Raw genomic sequence first — 18269 nt, 5'->3', positions numbered from 1 at the left:
AAGAAGCGTCACTAATTATCGATTTCAATAATTTTCCTTAAATTTTAATTAAGTAAGCAGGGAAATATCTTTTTTTATAGTAGTAAACCGCTTTAGTAGTATAATATGCAACATAGTATTAATTAATGTACAAATAAAGTGGTATATATAGTAGGCACATAAAGTTTATATAATAAGCATTATAAGTCAAATATTACTTATTTATCTTTTAATCATTCCTGAACGTCATAACTTTATTTATCTATTTTTTAGATTTAGATTTAGATCTAGATTTTTTAGGTTTCTTCACGGCATTCATTTCTTGATTGTAAATATCTTCTGAATTTTTAGTGGATCTCTTAGTACCTGTTTTGACACTGACAACACCGCCGTTTTGCTTAGCAGCTTTATCCAGACTTTTAGATGAGTCATTCCATTCTTCATCATCACCTTTAATAGCATATTTATCTAATTTTAAAGAATTGATTAATTCCTTTTGCTTTTCTCTCATAGCTTTAATTGCTTCTGTGCCCGCATCCTCTAACTCATCTTCTATCTTATTCATAGTTTCAGTCGCATTATATATTTTTTGTTCATCACCATCCATTTCAGCAACTTTCTCATCTTTTAAAATAGGCATTGCTGCTTCGTAAGATTTACTCAAGACACTACGGAGGTACGTTGAAAATTTTCTCATTGTTTTTGCAAACATTGCAATTGTTTGATTCACTGGTAAATTCAATTCTTTGGCAATATCATCTATATTTTTACGTTGTAACCCAATAGCCAATAAAATGGCACTTTGAACGCTAGATAATTTAACCGAATTACCCATTTTATCACTGAAATAAATCAACGATAAAGCAGGTAGCAGATCAACGATTACGTGATAATCTAATAAATTGTTGGCATAAGAATCTAATCTTTTCATATCAAATGGTGAAAATATATCATCCAATTGGGATCTAGTTAATTCTTTGGGCTTGTTAGATTCGTCTTCTAATTTTTTACTACTTTCAATAACACTCAATGCTTGAATAGATGTAAATTTCTTGAAATCATATGAAAGTAGTTGTAATAATCGTTTGTGAAAATCATTAGAAAATTCGATGAGCCATTTATTTTCTCTGCCTTCTAAGACGTTTAACATAACGCATGTATGTTCACCAGTTAAATCATTTGCAGTTTGACGTAAATAAACAGGTACAAATTTGTTGTTTCTCCAAAATTTGTGTAGTGGCTGGGTTAAACCAAAAGAAACACCCAAATAATGTAAGAAGTTTGGTGGTTGCTCAGACAACTTTAACAATAAAGGTGGAAGTGTTTTAGCATCTCTCAGTTTAATATCATCCTTTAATAAGTTCGTTTTATCTAATGTTTTATCATCGATTCTCTGCAATGAAAAATCTTTTGGTTTAGTTTCTTCAGACATATCAGTAAATTTACCCTCAAAGTAGTCTCTTAATAGTTCGATAGCACGAGAACCATATCCCATTGAAGCATATTCTGGATTAGTAGCAATTCTGACAACACGAGCACCACTTAATCCGGCAAATTCTTCATCTTGAAATTGTTGAGAGACAAGCCATGGGATTAAATCACCACCAGCTCTCTGACCACGAGATAATGAATTCCTTACACTTTCTTTCGAAATCTCACCCTCAAGTGCAATTTGAATGACACATAATGGGTCTGGAATTCTACCACCATCCTTTGGATCAATTGGTGGTAATAACACGAAAAGCTGATGGGCTGGTGCATCACTCATTAATTGCAAATCATTAGGAGAGTTCTTGTAATGAGATGCGACATATAATGCCATCATTTTTTCTAAAAACGATTCGGAAACAGGATGGTAGGAAAATAACGTATCCCTATTAACAATGAATAAATTACATTGAGATGGGTGTGGAGTACCCCTAGCTGCAAATCTTGGATTCTTTATTAAAGTAACATCCAAACATAGCAATTTATTTAGCCATTTTTCAACAGGATCATCAGGAGCATATCTAATTGGTTCATCCAATGAAATTTCACGCAATTGTCGACCAGTATCATACATACCAGTACCAGCTTCCTTATTATCTCTCGAGACAACAGTTGTTTGTGATTCTTCTCTACCAGATGAGTTATTTTGGTTACGTAATTGTTGGATTAATTTCAAAGATAAAGATCTTCCTGTACCTTCGTAACCATTTATGGTAGATGCCATAAAAACTAAATATGGGCCTAAGAGTTTTTTAACAATGGGTAGTGGAATTGCAGCAGCTTCATCAATAACAACTAATTCTGCTTGGCCCAATACTTGGGAATCTTGAGGAACAATGTACTGAATAGTTTGTCTATGATCTCTTTTAATATCAACTCTTACGATAGCTTTATTGAAATCAGGATTGGTAGACTGGATAATATCATAATCGATATGTTCTTGATAACCTAGAGCATCAAAACCCTTGAAAATAAATTCAAATAAAGTTTTCAAGTTTTCTGGAGAAGGAGAAGTAACAAATATATTAGAATAACCGTGAGATATAGCAGCAGCAATTGAAATACCTAATGCAGCAGATTTACCTCTACCTCTACCAGCAGTTAATGCAACAGTACTATTTAAAGTCTTTTCGGAAATTGAATCAATAAATTGAAGAATTGCATGTGCTTGATTTACAGTTTTAGCTAAAGAAACTAGTGAGCCTGCAGGTTGTACATCTTCTAATGAACTATTTAAATCTTTTAATTCTTGTTCTTTCGGACTAATAGTATCTTCGTCAGGAGGTGGTAAAGCCTTGACATTTTTACCACCTGATATTGGTAAGACATTTAATTCGTCATCTACAACCAAACAATTTGGATTTGAACCTAAAGACAAGATAAATCTTTCATTGAATCTAGCAACGACATCATTATGAGCTTCAGTACGGTAACGAGAGTGTATATCCATAGTCATGGTGTATAATTGTTTTAATGAAGACATTGACTTCAAAAGAATAACAACAATACCACCACCTTCGACTGTTTCTATAGTTCTTGCTAGTAAATTTGGTGTGAGTGCTTCAAAATCTTGCAAAATACACATACCATAAGTATTCCCCAAAACCTTTTCTGTCTCTTTGTAATACACATATCTAATATTTTGGTTAGAAATAAAAGATTCGAAAGGATCCTGTGTGTTAGCTTCCCTCGTGCCTCTTTTAATTTCTTTTTTAATCTTTGCTTCTCTCTTCTTTCTATGGGATGTAAAGCCCAATAGTTTTTTCTTGTAGGCCCACAATACTGACTTATTCATCTTTAGATTGGCGCTCATCATTAAATAATGTAAATTTGGTAGCTGGTTACGAGCCCGATCACCTACAATCACAAAGAATGATCTTTGTTTAGTTTGGACACCATTTCGAATCAAACTTGGAATACGAGAATCAATAGCTTTTTTAACCATTGTATGTTGTCAATTTATCCTAGATTTCTAAGTTGTTTTTGTTTCCAAGACAGCAGTAACTATTCAATTATTCAGGTGTTTATTCAAAATAATTATATAGTCTTAAAAACTAGTAAATGCTTACTGTAATTTTTGGAGCATCCCACTTTTTGAATGTTCAAAATAAATCTAATGTATGATTAACTGTTTCTCAAATCTAAGTTTTGCTACTGAGCAGTAGTATCTCATCGCATCTCATCGCTTCACTTGAAAAAAAAAATTAGAAGCAAATTTTTAGTTTTTCACATTTTAAAAAGAGGCACGTGCTTAAAGCCGGGTAAATTATTGGTGTCACAAAATTTTGCCACATTTGCCGCCGAAGTCATTTTAATACGCTTTTTTGATTTTCAGATGAAATTTCTTTTTGAATTTACAATTTTGTGGATAATAAGGTTGAGAAAATTTTTTATTTCTCTCTCTCAATCATTTTAGCTTGTAGTGTTGACATTTAAATTATGGATGCTTTGGAAAGTAATGAACCAAAACTTTTTCAAAGCTTAGAGTGTAGTTAGGGAAATATATTATTGTTGAAAACGATATAAGTTGGGCATCTTTTTATGTCAAGTTTTTATAATAAAGATTAAGGTGATTTACGAAAAAAGCATTGTTCTAGAAATTAAAAAATGATGGATTTAGTGCACATGGTTGATCCAATTATTCAGCAAGAAACATTTCTGAATAAAGAAAGAGATAAGAAGAGGCAATACCGCAAAAGAAGTAAAGCTACTGAGAGTGAAATTTCCATTGAAAATGATGAAGCTTCGGAATATAAGGATATTACTACATTGGCCAATAATATGGATTTGACACTTAAATATGACGAAGATAATGGAATGATTGAGACACATATTAATGATGATGGGTCAACATCAAATTACTTTGATAAAAGAAAACTAAAAGTTGCCCCAAGATCAACTTTGCAATTTAAAGTTGGTCCGCATTTTGAGAAAGCAAGGCAACTGTATTCTGTAATTGAACTCAATACTGGGAAAAAACTGAACATAACCCTTTGTCCGCGGATCGATAGAGGATTCGATTTTATTGAAAATGAGTGGGTTGGCTATAAGAGAAATTATTTTACCTTAGTTTCCACCTTTGAAACTCCGGATTTCAATTTAGATCAATTTTTGGCAAGTTCATTTGGGATAATTCCTAGAAACAAAAATAAAACCAATATAGGGGATATATCTGTTGAACTTCAGCCAATCAAATATTTTGCAATAAAAATTCAAGCACGGAGTGCAGAGGATAATTCTAAAATTGAATTAATTCAACATACTGCAAAAAGAGATAAAGGACCACATTTTAAACCACCTGTATTTCCTTTGATACCTGGACCTCTTCCACAACATCAAATAATTAGAGAGGCTTCAAATGTTCGTAATTTAGCCAAAATGAAAAAATATGACTCCACATTCCATTTCCACAGAGATAAAGTGCCAAATTTCTTCTCCAAAGACTCCATCATTAATACTTATCCTGAAGATTGTATCAGAAAAGTAGCAAGATATGAACGTGTGCAATTTGCTTCCTCAATGAATATTAAAAATCCACTGCAAAGAAATAAATATTTTAAACTGCATGTAATTTTAGGCGCAATTATTGATGTTCAAACGGGAGACGATTTAGAAGATTGCTCATTTCAATCTGAGATCAATTCGGAAGATACTATGTATAAAGAAGTTTTTATTCCAATTCAAGAAATGAGAACACCTTCTTTAATAATACGTGGACGCTCTCCTTCAAATTATGCAAATTCTAAAAGAATAACAATGAAAACTTCCTCAACTCCAATCTCAGCAAATAAAGATAAATATAGAAGGAAAAGTAAACAATTAGAACTTGATAAAAATAGAATTATTTTATCTACAATGGATTCAAACTCAATTCAAGGAAGGCCTTCTAAAAGAAATAAGAAAAATAACACATTACCAATGGTGACACCCACTGTGAATAATGCCATAAAAAACACCAGAATAAATTCAAGAATGCATTCATCATTTCAAAAATCTGCCATACAAAATGTAGAAACTCTGAAGCATATTGAAAATCTAATAATTTCCAATCCTTCCAATAATCCTTATATACTTTCCTCCTTAAAGGAAAGGGAAAGCGAAAATGTAAATCAAAATTCCGACAATATTCCAGACTCCATAAATATAAAAGATGTAGAATTAAAACCATTAAAATATTTTAAGAATGAGAAAATATCTCTAAAAACATCGGTACTTCCTTCTTCTATTGATTTGTCATTTATCTCTAATCCAAAAATATCAAAAAAAGAAAAGATAATAGATCCTATTGACAAAGATGATGATCTTATCGAAAATTTTAGTCTAACAAAAGCTGAGAGAATACTTTCTAATGGATTAAGTAAGTATTTAAATGATGAAAGGGATATATCATCTTCCCTTGACTCTAGTTTTGAAGAAGGATTAAGTCTAATATCAGAAGGAATAAATAAATTAACGACACAAGAAGTTCCACCTACCAGGGAGGGTAGTTCATTGAATCTTGAAATAATCCCAAGATTATTTTCTGGAAAGGGGTCCAAGTCTGAGAATCAAACAATGATACCTCTGTGCTCATCTGATTTTGATCGTGAGCTCCTCTTCAGCGAAAATTTGAAGAAGAGTTATCCATCAAATTTGGAACAACATATTTATGAACTTCACCAGCAATCATATCAATATTGTATGCCATCTGAAAAAGGTAATCACTCATATAGTGTTGAGTATGAAAATCGATTGACAACTACTAGTTTTTTGCCAACAGAGGCAATTGGATCTCATAAATTGTTTGATGAAACTAGTTTTTTTGAAAATTAATGTACTATTTTCAAAATTCGTTACTCGTTAATTAGCACAGTGCATAGATATATATTTATTTACTCAATATTCTGAAAGTAACGTAAAATATTTAAAATTTTTAGTAATAAATGATAAAGGATTATAAGCCTTTATTTCTTTACTATTTTTCTTGTCTTTATCGCCCAATTATAAAAATTGATATTAATTATTCTTTGTGACTCGCAAGTCTATTGTATCCCTATTTTCTGATTTGTCCTCCACCCTGGCATCGTGTAAGAAAATTGCTATCACACTATTACTTTTAGCCAAAAAGAAAATAGATTGTAAAATATTTTACAAACTGCAAGGTAGAAAGTTGTTATTTTAGGTGTTTATTTCCAAATTGTCACTTCTAATACTAATTCTCATTATATATTATTTAACTGGAAATTCAAAAATTCTACAACTTATGTCTATTGGATGTAAAATATGTCATACCTTATGCTGTATTCAGATGGCCCACATTGATCTGAGTATATGTTGATACATTTTCACGGAAACAGTCAGATTGCTACAAACTTTTAAATACTTAACGACTATTATAAGAATATAACTGCTCTTGTAGGTATGTACTTCTGCTTCTCTGAAGTATTTATTTTTCTTTCGGAAATACATTTTTTTTGTATCTTATGGTATCGTCCGTAACTTGACTGACGACCTTCTTGACAACTCCGAAATTTTGCATCATATGGAATATATAAAAGTTGTTAAAACTGATAAGCCAAATTTAGTCAAAAAAATATCCAACTTAGATAAATATATTTTAAAGGGAAAATATATTTCTCTGTAGGTGATAATAATAAAGAGAGGTTGAGAGGCTAACTAATCCACTTGAGGTTATGAAAAAAATAAATCAAAAAGCTTCAGAGCAATCACTTACTACCATTTCCATAAATGGCACCCAACAAACTTCTGGAATTAGAGGGAAGAAACCTCTGGTATTTGTTTCCGAAGGAGTAACCAATCTTGAAGAACAGAAAGAAAAGGCTCATATCCAGCAAGAACGTTATGAATCAGAAGCAAGGCGTAGAGAACGGAAGACGCTGAGAGATCAATTAAGAAACAGTACTATTAAGAAACAAAAAGAATTCACTCGAAATATAAGAGATCGTGAAGGCTTTAATAGATTAAGTAAAAAGGAAATAGATTATTATAATAACATTGAAAGTGCAAAAATTAAGCAAAAGAATGATTTGGAAAAATACCTAAGTAACAAGGGTCAAGAATTTGATAGAAGAAAAGAGCTATTAGCAAAAAATGCACTTTCATCTGAAGGTAATCCTGGTATAAACAGGCAAGATAAAAATATCCTATCCCCGGTTATTGGTACTAAAATAAAGGATAAAGAAAAATTGAGAATTTCGGGAATTGTATCTAAGAACAATAAGATAAAAAAATTAAAGATAAAAATCACAAACCCTACTTAGAATTAACCTGATTATCTCTGAGATAAATAGTAAATATATCTTATATTAAATTTGCCGTCCATACATTATTAGAAAAGCTAATGTTTCCAAATAACTTGTTTTTACTTCATGTGAAAGTATAAAGAATGTGATAGAAGAAAACACGAATTATCTAGGGTTAATAATACATTAGGGGTGTGCCATAACCATCATCTTGTCTTAATCAAAAATAGCAGCAGTTTGGCAAAATTAAATTCTTAGAGGTATAAAGACTCTTCACTTTTGCCTAAAAGCTACTTTCTAACTTGTGAGTGTTTTTCAACCATTTATTAGCAACTTTGGGAATATTAAAAATAACCAAAAAAAATGCAATTAAAACTCACTTCAATAACTTTTTTAACATTATTTGCCTCATTGTCATTGGCTCAAACGGATTTGCAAACTTCAATCCAATCTACCGTTTCTTCAGCTAGTACTGAGCATTCTACGACAACCACTTCATTTTCTGCCCCGGAATCAGTGCAGTCTAATTCGACAGGAATTTTTACTGATACCATGTCAGGTAACTTTAACTCTACTGGTCCATCACAACATGACAATTCTTCGAATTTCACAAGTTCTGGACACCCATCGGTAGTCTCAACCGCTAGTGAAAATATGGCACGCAATAATTTAAATGGGCTGGGTTTTGCTGCTTTAGTTGCAGGTGCTGCTTTGTATTTTATTTAGTTGAATTTATATGAAATTGATTTAATTATTTTATACTGCCAATATATATTTGTGTAATATATGCACTTGCTGAATTGCATGTATATTTATAACAAATTTATATTGGAAGTGATTTACTATTTAGAAATATTGCTATACAATGACTACATAATAATGTTTTTAACGGTAGTGCTAAGCAAATTATTTTCTTTCTTTTGATTATGAATTTTTTTTAATAATATATTTTGCTAATTTTTCGAATTAAAATATAAATGTAAAGCAAAATATAAACAAAAATTTTTCAAGTCTATTTTTGGTATATAGAAGTTTCTTTTATAGAATAATTGGTTCTTAGAAAATATTATATCAAGCGAATAATACTTTTTGTATTTAGTTGATGTAGTACCATGCATAGTTATTCAGCTTATGAATATTAAGTGCTATACAGTAAGTACAACATATAATAATAAATTTCAGATAAGACTATAGTAGAAAACATAATTTAGATATTCACAAATGTAATGGATAAAAAATAAGAATATCGTAGGAATAAAGATAACTTAGTAATGCAGATTAAGAAAGCTGGTATGTTATGTATGTTGGTTATTCTCGTTTAGTTTAACCAAATATGAAAGAATAATACTTTAAATATGAGTAATTAGCATAGCTGACTTAACTGTTCTATATTTATATACACCAACGAATACCACAACAAAGGTTAGAGATTTACTAGGCTATTCATTGTGTGATATATTTCCAAAAACAATAGATAATATTATCATTTTATGATTTTGTGTAAAATAGACCAATTAAATGAAAGATTCATTTTTTGGTAGAAATATCATCATTTCCAATAGTCCTTTTCACTTTATTTTCACACATCTTTTTTAATAGCTTAATCCTTGTTTCAGTTTTGCTTGAGTCATGTTGACCTAATGATATATACTCTAGCAGTGCAGAATGAGCTTGGAGACTATAATAGGTATCTTTCTGAATATTTTCTAACCATTCTTCCTTTGTAGTAGATTCATCACCTAATCCCAAGTATTTTAGTTTTAGTATTTGATACTGTTGCTTTTGCCTTTGTGCTTCCGATTGCATTCTACTTCGTATAATAGATTAAAGAATTAGATAAAAAATCCAAAGTTTGTGATGTTATATTCTTGCTAATTGGTCTTTTTTAAAAGCACCTGATAGACCATTCTATAGATATAGCAATATCTGATTTTTTATTATTTCAAAGTGTTGGAATTGTTTATACTAGTATGCTATTGAAGAATACAAGCTTTTACTTTTTTTGAAACATTTTCTATGGCGATTTTTAAATGACGTTTTTTTTATGTCTCTCGTCATAAGAAAATCTAAGTAATAACTTGAAAAGAACACACTGAAAGATTAAGCGAAAAATTGGTGAAAAACTTTTTAGTGAAAATACACAGTATCTTATCGCGCATACTATTTAATTAAAGAATAAGTTCGGTGATATTATTAATTCGTTGCAGATATCATGTCAGAATCATTGACAACCAGACTGAATCTGCTATCTAAACAAATTCAAACTCATTTTTACAATTTTAACTACCTTGATAGTGGCTTCATAGCAAACCCTTCAAAAAGGATTATTAAAATATTTCATGATTTTGCAGATATACAGGAACATGACAAGCAAGAAAAATGGTTAAAAGAATTTTTCATTGAATTCTTCAAATTTTTGTTTCAAGACAGTTTACCTTCTAACGTCACAGTAGATGACTTATCTAAATTAATCGAAGCATTAATTAAAGTTTCCGCAACTACGAAACAATTAGTGATGAGAACATTTGTATCTGCTGCTGCTGCATATCCGAAATTAAATGATGAAAGATTCACAAGATTATGCAGTAACCTCAACTGCCTCCATTCTGAACTTTTTAAATTTAGCTGGGCTTCTAAAAATTTTATTTCTACATCTCAGAACACTTACTATAAACATATTTTGAAGAGAGAAAAATATCAAATCAGAAAGTACAACATTCTGTCTGAATCAAGTATTGGATTTGCTCAGTATGCTACTCTGATTTATTCTATCTATTACGATGCCGACAGATCTAATAAAATTTCATTTTATTCATACCAATTACATTTTATTATGGGAAAATATTCACTGGATCAATTTAAGTGTTTAAGCATATTTTTGGAAATCTCCAAATTTTTTATTATGACGGAATACGAGTTTTTAATTGCATTTCTGAAGCAGACAGATTTCTGGCCTTCGCTCTCTTCAGGAATCTCTGATTGTACCAAATATAAATATCTGAACAAAGGTGGAAATATCACAGCCTCTAGAGCCGTGATAGAATATTTGCGGCTGAATCCAAATGATACAGATTATTTAGATATGGTTTGTATCTTAATAAGATCTGGCTTCATTAATTTTTCTTCTATCTGGGATAACTTAGATTTATCAAATGATAAGATTAAAGCTTATCTAGATAATTTAGATAAAGAATTAGAAGAAAAATCTATGAAAGGTGTCGACAATCCCTTAGCTATGGCAGCTGCGCTAACCGACGATGATGATGAAGAAAGTGCCAATAACAATTCTCACAAATCGAAAGAGAATAATGATAAGTCTGTAGAACTGGAAAGAGAGAATGAATTAAAATTAGAGAATGATAAAATGCAGAAATTGAATAAAGAGAAAAAGTTTTTAGAAGACACGAAAATATTATTTTTGGAGAGACTATTGATAAATGGGTGCATCGTTCCATCTATGACTATTTTAGGTCGTTGGAAATCTTTGATCTATTCAAAAGATGTATTACCTTTACTGCTAGGTAGAGTATTCGATACTATGCTCAACCCTATTTACAAAGCTATGTATCTCTCTAATACTACTCCTGATTTAGTTTCGTCGTTAAGGAGGACAACTTTTGACGCAGGGATTCTGAGTCATAAGCCAAATCTTCTAATATCTAAAAAAACAGCCAACCCATTTCAATTAAACGATATGCAAACGACATTTTCTTTTTATTACCCAGAATGGAGCCAGCAACTAGAGCAAATAGACAGTATTGAAACGCTGTTCAACTTGTCTCATAAATATCTCACGGTTATAGGTCCTTCACTAGGTAAATGCCCTCAGCTAATTTCAAAGTTATGCCGTATTGGTATCTGTAATATAAACTCTTCAGCCGACGAGGAAAAACTTAAGATAGTTGATAACTGGGTTAATTATGTTCGAAAATTTATTCTACCGGCAATTCCACTTTTAGATTTAAATAGCTTGGTAACTTCTGACATTTATGAATTAATGAGCTTTTTCCCTTTCGAAAGAAGATATTATATGTATCATGAAATGATTAATAGAACTTCTAAGGATATACTACTAGTAAAGGTGTACTTCAATAAAGCAGAGAGAGAGACTAAGACTATTTTAAAAGCATTAAGCACAGATACGCTTGAAAGAGATGCCAGAAAATTAGCTACATTAATATCCACAAATCCACTTGCAACCTTACTTCCAACTGTTAGGCAGATTGAAAACTATGATAAAGTTTCCGAATTAGTTATTTTTACCGCTAAATATTTCAATAGATTTGCCTATGATGCATTGCAGTACGTATTACTTTTGCATTTAACTCAGGTAAGACCAACTATTCAATCAGACGGTATTAATGAAGTCTTTTGGGTTCAACGTTTAGTATCATTTATCTCTGGACTTGCTAAAAATTGCCCTGATATGGATCTAACAAACATTATTGTTTACATCACAAAGACATTACACCAAGGTAATGTTACAGCAACTTCATTACTAAGAGAGCTTATCATAACAGTTGGAGGTATTAGAGATTTACATGAAATCAATACTAAAAGTTTAATAATGCTAAATTCTGGCGAGCCTTTGCAAAAGGTAGCACGATCTCTGATTTATGATACTAGGGATAAAAATGTAGGTGTAGCTCAAAAGCTAGTGTCAGATTTCGTTCATCAGAAATCGATTTCGGAAATTATTATTTTGCTTTACAATCTAAATTTAAATTCCAACACTGAAAATTCACATTATAAGATTTTATCTTCTAAGTGTGATCAAATGAATACCTTATTATGGTCTTTTATCGAATTAGTTAGGTTTTCTCTTTCAGAACCGGAATTTAAGGAAAATATTCTTCCATTTGAAATTTTACTATCGGATTACAATATACCTACACAATGGGTATTTCACATTTGGAGAGACTCGTTCCAAAATGTTATTGACTTGAACAACATCACAGAAAACTCTACATTTGATAATATTACGTTTAGAGGTGTCAATTTTTCAAAACTTCCAAAAGATTTATTTTTAATATTTTGGACTCTAATTCTTTACGATATTCAGTTCAATAAAGAATTCTATGATGACACAAAGAAACGGCTTTCAGTGGAACTGAAGGAAGCTGTCAGAACTAAAAAGAAGGCAGAACTTTCAAAAAAAATCAAAGATCTACTTGTTGCTGGTATTGCGCATCAACAAACATTTAATAAGGTCTCGACACTACTAAGCGAGAAAGGAATAATGTGGAAGTCTGCGCTTAACGATGAGGCTATTAAGATCTTTTTACAATATTGTTTGATTCCAAGGGTAATTTTTTCACCATCGGATGCTTTATTTGGCGCATATTTTATATTTTTAACATTTGATAACGATACTATTACAGACATCTTCGATATTCTAATAAACTCGGATATTATTAGATCCTTACTGTTTTCATCAACACCTTTAGAGTCTGGTAATCTAGGTATTTTTTTCTCGCATTGTATTAAAAGGTTAGAGACAATTAGATCTAAGAAACAACTGACTGATACCTATGCAGTAGTATTATTTAAATGGTACACTAGTTTAACGAATCAAATTATTTATTTGATATCAGAAAAAAGTTACATGTCCGTAAGAAATGGCATTGAATTTATGAAACATTTTTCTAAAGTATTTCCGATCATTGATACACACATAATTTTGGTAATTAATGCTCTTAATGAAAATTTGTCTGTAGAAGAAAGGGAAGATATCAAACTTCCAACCAATGCACTATTAGGCCATTTATCAGCACGCCTAAAACACTCATTGCCATTACAGGACTTCCGTCCTTTGAATGCAGATGAACTAATAGAAAAGGAAAAGTATGAAAATGAATTAGAAGAGATTAAGAAATATGAAACACATTTATCGAATAAAAAGAAAGAAGAAAATTTGAGAAACCAAATTCAATTGAGAAAGAAGAAGAGGCAGGACGATTTGGATAAAACTTCATTGCCAACTGGCCCATCCACTAATAGAAATTCAGAACACCATCAATGGCCGTTACAAAAGGTCTTAAGACATATGGATGATGCTGTGTATTTTTTAAAGGAAAACAACATTAAACGTGCCATGGATGTTATTACGGATGATTCTGCTATCGACAAAATCAATGAGCTAAGAAGACAAAGAACGGATGTTAATCATTTTAGGGAGGCTCTTTCTGCTATTTTTATTCAATACTTTTCTTCTCTAGTTCAATACCAAACCATGAGTGAATATAAAAAGAGAATCAGCAACCTAAGAGAATCAATTCACTTCGTCAGCAATGAGCCGGATAGCAAACAAGCTGATCTATATTCTGATGATGCTTCATTGAGACCTACAAAGAAAGTCAGTAGATATAACTCAGATACTTCTAGAATTCTGGACTCAGCAAAACATTCTTACAACGATAGACATAATGAGCATTCGGGAGAAGAATTTCATAATAAAGAAAGTAGATATCGCGATGAACATCATGATACAAGATACAATCCACCTAATAGGAAATCTGATGGGGCTACACCAAGCAGATTTGCCAATATCTCCTCAAGTAACAGATCCTCTGGATCTCATGAAAATGTCAAACCAGATCGAAGAGTATCAAATCAATATAAAGACTCTAACAAATCTCACATAAACGGTGATAATGATAAATCAACCACACAAATCAACAATGTAAAGAACAGAAGTTATAATAATGATAATGATGGCAAAAATATAAATGATACTAATAATCATAGGGGTCAGCACACAAGAACATACGAAAAGCCTAAAAGTAGGCCAGCATCATTACCGTCTCAACCAAACTTCCGGGATAACTTTGGAAACAATTCTAATAGTAGTAACCAGAATAATAATACTACCAGCAGTGATAAATATCCCCGTAAGCATGAAGCATCAAGAAATACTAATGATATGAGAGATGAAAAAAGGTTTAAACGTAATGATGGTGGGTGGAGCTCAGGTAGAAATGATTATAACAGAAACAATAGTAATAGTAATAGTACTAATAACGGGAACAGTAACAATAGCAACAAAGGTAATAGCTACAATAAGAACAACGATAGAGATGAAAAAAATTACAGATACCATAGTGATCAAAATACTAACTACAATAATAGTAGAAGAGATATCCAATCAAAACTTCCTCAAGCCCCTAAAGGACCTAAAGGTACTAGAAATAATAACAATAGACAACCATCTAGTAGATATCAACGATAGAGCCAATATACTCTACAATGCTAGGTATTCTATCCAAGTGTCTTTTCAATTAATTATACAACTGTAATATATATATATATATATATATATATATATTAACTTATGTAATCGAAGATTGAATGCATATTATCTAAGAAGATCACGTAAAATGATTGCCGCACTATTAGCATATGACATCATCTATTAAAATTGTGATTAGTCTAATTGTGATGTAGCTATACTGATATTTATATAAATTATACTGTGATTATAGTAGCTAGTGTACAAGGAAATGGAATGCAGAGAGGCTATATGCATATATATGCAAAGAAATAAGTGATATAAGTGATATAAGTGATATAAGTGATATAAGTGATATAAGTGATATTAGAGAAATAATTGAAATATGAGTATAGCGTTACTTTGAAAACTATTAAAAATGGAATTAAGTCAGAAAGCATTTTCGAACTCTTCATCACCATAATCATCTTCATCACCATCATCAAAATATTTTTCAGCATTATAATCATCATCACCATCTTCATCTTCTTCAAAATCTTCATCAAAATCTTCTTCAGCCTCTGCATTCTGTTTATTACTTGACTTTTCATCGTCATCATCTTCGGCTAATTCTTTTAATTTTTCTAGCATGGAAAGACCAACATCCTCAGAGTCACCTTTACCAGTGTATATATCATCTTTTTTATTCAAGTTCGATAAAGATAATAATTTTTTCTTATTAATACCCATAACCTGATATAGTTCTTTGGGAAAAACAGGTAAATAATAGGGATGATCATCGATTGATGCCCCAATTTTTCTCTTTTTCAAATATTTATCAGAGTATCTTTCAATCCCGTCATTAATACTGCCTTCCTCTACAATATCATGATCTTTTTTTTCTTCATTTTTCTTGTCTTTTTTATCCATTATTGATATACTTATAGAACTGGTATAAAATGGTCCTTCTCTAACATTCTCCACAAATTTAATATAAGAAACTGCAATGGATCTTTCCTTAGAGGTAATTGGATTATTTACAGGCAATGGGACTACAGGATTTTCTGTCGAATCATTTTTACCAACATCTCCATATCCTAATCCAAATGGTAAGTTACTTAGAAAACTGTTACCGCCTGCATTACCACCACCACGACCACCTCTACGAAAACTCATTAAAATATGCTATTTTTATTTATATATTTTATCCCTTCAAAAATTAGGAAAAACAAATTGTAGGGACGTTATTCAGCCAATAAAAAGTCAGACACGGAGCGTTATTTTAAATCAATATGTAAAATCAAACGTCTGTAGTATTTTATTGTTCAATAAAACATGTATAATCTAAAATATTCAGTTGATGAGCTAAAGCTGAAAATAAAAATTGATGCGATTTACCAAAAGGGAATTTTGACAAAATAACTGGCCTATGCCGGTAATTTAGGTCACATGCCAGAAGTATGTAAAAATCTAAAAGATATTATACTCTCACCACGACTGTAAAATACATGTTATAGATTATCATCGTAAGATTTTTATGTATTTAATTTAAATTAAATATATCTACTATCATACAGTTAATTGACAATACCTTGTAGTTACAAAGTACATTATTATAAGGTGCCCAACAATAATGAGGGAAGCTAGCAATTATAAATTGTAATTAACGTTAACCTTTATCATTTTTTATTTCTTTTAAGCTTTTAAACTTCCCTGGTATTTATCTTTCTAGCTTCAATGTTAAATAATACATACTTATTGGAATTAGAAGCTAATTAAAAACAAAATTAATCTTGATCTTGATCTCATTGCGCCTATCATCCTATATACCATAGTAATAATGAAAATATTATTATTAGAAGTAATAGTATTAGGTGTACTGCTCACCGCCATAGACACAGAAATACTAGTTTATCTGTTACTTAACGTGAGCCTGTAGCTATCCTGCTTGAAATTCAATACTTATATAGATTTCTAGTAAGTTGAACACCTATAAGATTGAATACAATAGTACCAGAAGTTTAAAATCGATAAATGTACTATCAATAGAAGTATTTCAATAAATACAAAAATATTCCAATTGAATTTATTGAGCTCGGAATTACTAAACAAATTAGTTTTTTTTTCTAAACTGAATAAAATTAGTTAAACTAATGTCAAATTGTATTAAAATAAAGCAATATTAAATAAAATAAAATGGAAGTAAAAATATATACGGTTTAAATGAAATAGTAATAGCAGAAGAAAGCTCCATAGGCAATTCTAAACAAAAATATAGTATTACCAATTGAATGAGGAAGCTTTGCCATTTACTGGTTATAGGAGTTCTGTGCATCCAACGAAATGGGAGTTTCTTATCAGTCATCAACCAACAAATCCTCAATATCAGCGTCTGATTCATCATGGGAATACTGTTGTTGCTGAGCTAATAATTCAGCTTTCTTCTCGAACAGATCTTTTTGTTTTTCAACCCTCTTTCTAGTTCTGTTACCCCATCCAAAATTAATACTTTCTGTCATGACTTCAGCTAATGGATCCTCAATCAATTCCTTTTCACGAGCTTCAACTTTGGCTTTTTCATCCTCTTTAATTTGATTTTTGATCTTTCTTTTTTGCAATTCTTTTTCAACGATATTTCTAAATAAGATGTAGCCACCAACTATGACAACAAGACGAATCCATTTTAGAATACTCATGTCTTGGAATTGCTCCACTATGTCATCTACGAATTTCATATTAGTGTTTCTTTTTATTGAATACCAATTCTATTTTATTTTGATTGTTATATTAAAATTAAGCCTGAAAATTGCTAATTGTAAACTCTTAGTTCTTATACACCAATTCAGTAAGTACAAATACTTTTGTTTTCACTACTTAATCTATAAACGGATGTTGTGTTTTGCTTTCTTTTTTTTTATTTTTTTTTTGATATTTTTAATAATTCAAATGTTAAAGCCTCTGTGAAACAAATCTCCGGCGCCTCTTTTGGAAATCCTGTTGCTACTCCTGTTTTTCATCAATTCTAGCGATTAATAAGCACACATCTTAAAAGAAAGATATATATTGTCATGAAGGTCAGTCATTTTAAATTGATAATAAGATATCTAATTTTATAGTATCTGGAATGCGATTCTACTTTGTTACAAAAAATATTTTCAGAAATTTTTTTTAATTCTGCAGACTTGGTTTCAATCTGAATCGATTATAAACCTTCGAGCATAAACAGTAGTTGTGCCAAGACAATGATAATGTAGAATAATGCCAAGAAAAAAATGGTAAGCTATTTTTATTACCTAATAATGCGCTGTTTGCTATATATTTAAATAGAAAAGTTCCTACTTTAGGATAGCAGT

General features: G+C 30.8%; 7 protein-coding genes across 7 annotated transcripts; 3 read left to right on the top strand and 4 right to left on the bottom strand.

The window, feature by feature from the left end:
• Nucleotides 1-241: 241 nt before the first annotated feature.
• KRE33 (ribosome biosynthesis protein KRE33) lies at nucleotides 242-3412 on the bottom strand (the record flags this gene model as incomplete). Its single annotated transcript, XM_004180017.1, has 1 exon — nucleotides 242-3412. One exon carries the CDS (start codon nucleotides 3410-3412, stop codon nucleotides 242-244), a length of 3171 nt encoding a protein of 1056 aa, XP_004180065.1.
• Nucleotides 3413-4074: 662 nt separating this feature from the next.
• On the top strand, nucleotides 4075-6279 carry NDT80 (transcription factor NDT80; the record flags this gene model as incomplete). The annotated part of the gene is made up of 1 exon (XM_004180016.1): nucleotides 4075-6279. The coding sequence occupies one exon, from the start codon at nucleotides 4075-4077 to the stop codon at nucleotides 6277-6279; it is 2205 nt and encodes a 734-aa protein (XP_004180064.1).
• Nucleotides 6280-7139: 860 nt separating this feature from the next.
• Nucleotides 7140-7727, top strand: FYV6 (Fyv6p; the record flags this gene model as incomplete). Its single annotated transcript, XM_004180015.1, has 1 exon — nucleotides 7140-7727. One exon carries the CDS (start codon nucleotides 7140-7142, stop codon nucleotides 7725-7727), a length of 588 nt encoding a protein of 195 aa, XP_004180063.1.
• Nucleotides 7728-9236: 1509 nt separating this feature from the next.
• YSF3 (U2 snRNP complex subunit YSF3) lies at nucleotides 9237-9515 on the bottom strand (the record flags this gene model as incomplete). Its single annotated transcript, XM_004180014.1, has 1 exon — nucleotides 9237-9515. One exon carries the CDS (start codon nucleotides 9513-9515, stop codon nucleotides 9237-9239), a length of 279 nt encoding a protein of 92 aa, XP_004180062.1.
• Nucleotides 9516-9921: 406 nt separating this feature from the next.
• On the top strand, nucleotides 9922-14937 carry THO2 (Tho2p; the record flags this gene model as incomplete). Its single annotated transcript, XM_004180013.1, has 1 exon — nucleotides 9922-14937. The coding sequence occupies one exon, from the start codon at nucleotides 9922-9924 to the stop codon at nucleotides 14935-14937; it is 5016 nt and encodes a 1671-aa protein (XP_004180061.1).
• A 429-nt stretch (nucleotides 14938-15366) lies between these two features.
• On the bottom strand, nucleotides 15367-16092 carry RPC31 (DNA-directed RNA polymerase III subunit C31; the record flags this gene model as incomplete). The annotated part of the gene is made up of 1 exon (XM_004180012.1): nucleotides 15367-16092. The coding sequence occupies one exon, from the start codon at nucleotides 16090-16092 to the stop codon at nucleotides 15367-15369; it is 726 nt and encodes a 241-aa protein (XP_004180060.1).
• A 1181-nt stretch (nucleotides 16093-17273) lies between these two features.
• On the bottom strand, nucleotides 17274-17651 carry PGA2 (Pga2p; the record flags this gene model as incomplete). The annotated part of the gene is made up of 1 exon (XM_004180011.1): nucleotides 17274-17651. One exon carries the CDS (start codon nucleotides 17649-17651, stop codon nucleotides 17274-17276), a length of 378 nt encoding a protein of 125 aa, XP_004180059.1.
• Between the last annotated feature and the right edge of the window lie 618 nt (nucleotides 17652-18269).

The sequence above is a fragment of the Henningerozyma blattae genome, chromosome 4 (genome assembly GCF_000315915.1).
Source record: "Henningerozyma blattae CBS 6284 chromosome 4, complete genome".
In the NCBI taxonomy this organism is placed as follows: domain Eukaryota; kingdom Fungi; phylum Ascomycota; class Saccharomycetes; order Saccharomycetales; family Saccharomycetaceae; genus Henningerozyma; species Henningerozyma blattae.
Note: the sequence above shows the minus strand (reverse complement) of the source record. Positions and strands in the feature narration are given on the sequence as shown.